At 35.6% G+C, this 3,324-nt stretch overlaps 1 protein-coding gene across 1 annotated transcript; it reads right to left on the bottom strand.

Moving 5' to 3' along the window:
- Window positions 1–1,228: 1,228 nt before the first annotated feature.
- Window positions 1,229–2,613, bottom strand: LOC145009201 (AP2/ERF and B3 domain-containing transcription factor RAV1-like). The gene is made up of 2 exons (XM_078967880.1): window positions 1,551–2,613; window positions 1,229–1,456 (listed from the first exon to the last, which is right to left on the bottom strand). The coding sequence occupies exons 1-2, from the start codon at window positions 2,503–2,505 to the stop codon at window positions 1,428–1,430; spliced, it is 984 nt and encodes a 327-aa protein (XP_078824006.1). The 5' UTR covers window positions 2,506–2,613; the 3' UTR covers window positions 1,229–1,427.
- Window positions 2,614–3,324: the final 711 nt, after the last annotated feature.

Raw genomic sequence — 3,324 nt, 5'->3', positions numbered from 1 at the left:
TAATTTCAACATCTTATATGACAGTTGTGCGATATATAATAAATTATTTGATATATTTAAATGGTCAAAGTTTATGGTGTTAAATCTTCTAAAAGAAACGTGTATGCGAGATTCACTGTATATGAGTGTAATTATCTAATTAAGTAGCACAGTATTATGCGTAATATCTTTCTGGATATGGTATACGATCTTATAATTGTAAAGACCAAGAACTATTCAAATATCTTATGTACCCGAGATTGTGAGCATCATATCATATCTGACTTACCTGTGTGCATGTCCTTTTTATTTATATGGAAAAATATGCTCTATCTAGGGTCTGTACTCTACGTCATTAACCCATTATCTTTAACTTCTATTTCGCTAAACAAACAATATGCAATATATTGATGCCAGGATCAAAACTACAAGCCAACTTCATCTCGATGTTAGAATTAGATGATCACATAGTTCAATAAAAATACTATATATATATATATATATATATATATATATATATATATATATATATATATATATATATATATATATATATATATATATATATATATATATATATATCAGGAAATCCATACTAATTAATAAGTAATAATGAGCTTTTTGGTTTCGTTGTCTTATATATATATATATATATATATATATATATATATATATATATATATATATATATATATATATATATATATATATATATATATATCAAAGCGAAAGAGTTAACATTATAGATATGAGGATATGTTTCAAAAGAAAAACATTTCCAGATATTTATTGGTGTGTTACAACCACACAACTTATTATTCCAAATAAGGTAAAGCTATAGTATCTTAGCAGGAAAGGTGAAAACATTGCTCCATGTACAATGTGTTGAATGGTGGCTATTGCATAAGAATACATGTACTGTAATGTACAACCCCTTTGTGTGTGGGACTTGTCATGATGAAACATAAGCAGATATTTAAACAGTTGTTATGCTCAAACAAGCAAAGTACTACAAAACATTTTCAACCAAAATTGGAAAGGTTCTTGAATAAAGAATTATTCATTACATCACATGTATATCTATACTACCATACATCACTGTTTTTTTTTTTAATAGGGATGATGATAATAAAACTAACTAAAATCTTTAGCTAAGTTATCTTTTAGATTTCTAAAATAAATATACGTTATAATAAACATGCATATTCGAACATCAAATATTAATCAACAACCAAATCAAGATGATGGATTTTGGAAAACAAAGAGTTTCTATTTTTGTTCGTTTTTACAACTGTTCAACTTGTTCCCTACATTGAGCTTTCTTTTGCTCAATTATCTTTTCGATTTCTAAAATAAATATACAAACTTTTGCAACTTGCACCCTGCTCTATTCCGTTCCCACCACTTTCCAGCTTCATTCCTCATCATCATCGCTAGGAAAAAGGTAGCTAGTCCGAAACATTATCAAACAAACCCCCTAAGAAAGAGAAAATGTTACAATGGGTCAATAATTCTTTGTTTCTTACAGTTCCCTAACCCCAATAACTCCATTTCTATGTTACTTCTCTTACCATTGCAACTGCTTTCAACGCCATGACTACTTGCACTCGATATATTGACTCCAAACAGCCTAAACATGTGAACCGGTTGGACTTGTTCTGGAATATTTGAGCTACCCGACCCGTTTTTGGTCTTCCAGTCGATGTAAAGTTGCTTGTCTGAACCCGTGGATCTCTGAAAGCTCACACTGTCACCCGCTTTTAAGTTCTTTTCCTTCACGAATCGGCTCCACCCTTTGGTCAAAACGTAGCTCTGGCTACTATTCCAGTATGAATAACGAAATCTCCATACTTTCATCCCGATGTCTTCGAAATGTAAAAGAACTCCTTTGGAAGTGCTTCCGCTTTGCAACGGGAAGTGTTTCTCAGCATGCTGCTTTGGTATCACTAACCGGTTTAGTTTTCCGACGTCGCTGGGTGTGACTGTCTTCTCAAAGAGTTGTTCCCGGGCGTTGACCAACTGTTGACCCGATCTAAACCCGTTTGTAAAAGGGGTCTTGTTTAAGTTGCAGCTTCTCTTACTTTGTTCTAGCTCATCGTTATATGTGTGTTTCCTCAACATATCGACGATCTCAGCTTTTGAATGCGAATTCAAGAAACTGGCTTCCAACCCGGCTTCTTCTGTGTCGGCTGGAAGCGGCTTGAAGTTGGTGACAGCATCGCGACCACGGAAGCGCTGAACGGCAGTATCATACGCCTTAGCGGCTTCATGTTCTTCGTTGAAGGTTCCAAGCCACACGCGTTGGTGTTTCTCGTAAATCTGAGCACCCCAACGGCCGTTTGGTTGTGGGACTACCCCTTTGAACCTTGACGAAGGCAGCTTCCTCGACTCGGCTTCCAAACCACCTTCCATGTCGAGAACCATGCTGCCCCCACTGCCGATCAGTGGAGGCGTAGTCACCGGTGCTGCAACAGTTGAAGCTGTGTCTGTAGTTGTGCTTTGATCATCAGTGGAACTTCCATCCATTGTAATTAGCAATTAGTCTTCTTGAAGGAGAGAGAAAGCAGGAAGAAGAATGAGGTTGTATATAGAGAGAGAAATATGATGATTATGAAGTGGGTGTAAGAGAAAGGTTGAGTATATATAGGAACACTTGGAATGCTTATTGTGTATGGTGCATATGTATTATAGTTTTATTGCGATTATCAAATAATAACTAATAAAATCTTATTTGTTTTTACTCATGGCGATATATGTGTGTGTGCGTGCTTGTTGATATACGTAAAATATACGGAAGAGATGTAGGTGAGGTGGGTCAACTCGGAGATGGTGAGAAACCAGGAAGATTCATGGCTACTTGTTATATACAAGTTGCATTATAATTATTGGTGGATAATACAACATGTATATGTATACATGCACATTTATATACAAATACGTCTATGTAGAGACAGTGTCTAGAGAGAGATGAAAGAGGGTGTGCAAGTGGATGGGTGAATTCACATGAGAGGGGACCTAGTTTTAAGTGCATCCCCCCCCAAGCTTTGCTGATGGTATTACTGACTAAAAGCATGGTCTCTCTCTCTCTCTCTCTCTCTCTCTCTCTCTCTCTCTCTCTCTCTCTCTCTCTCTCTCTCTCTCTCTCTCTCTATGTGGATGTGTGTGATGATGTTTATCTCGACTCTCATTGGTTTGTACCGAAAGAATCAACAAATAATAGAAAAGATTTTGATGAAGTATGAGTTTAGATAAGATGACGAGACTACTTTTTTCCTCACAACACTTGTATAATTCATATACTTGCACGTACCTCAAATACACTTTGTACATATACATTTTTTATAC

Source organism: Lactuca saligna, chromosome 8, assembly GCF_052625555.1.
Source record: "Lactuca saligna cultivar CGN05327 chromosome 8, ASM5262555v1, whole genome shotgun sequence".
Lineage (NCBI taxonomy): Eukaryota > Viridiplantae > Streptophyta > Magnoliopsida > Asterales > Asteraceae > Lactuca > Lactuca saligna.
The sequence above is the reverse complement of the archived record's forward strand: the minus strand, read 5'-3'. Positions and strand labels throughout refer to the sequence as shown.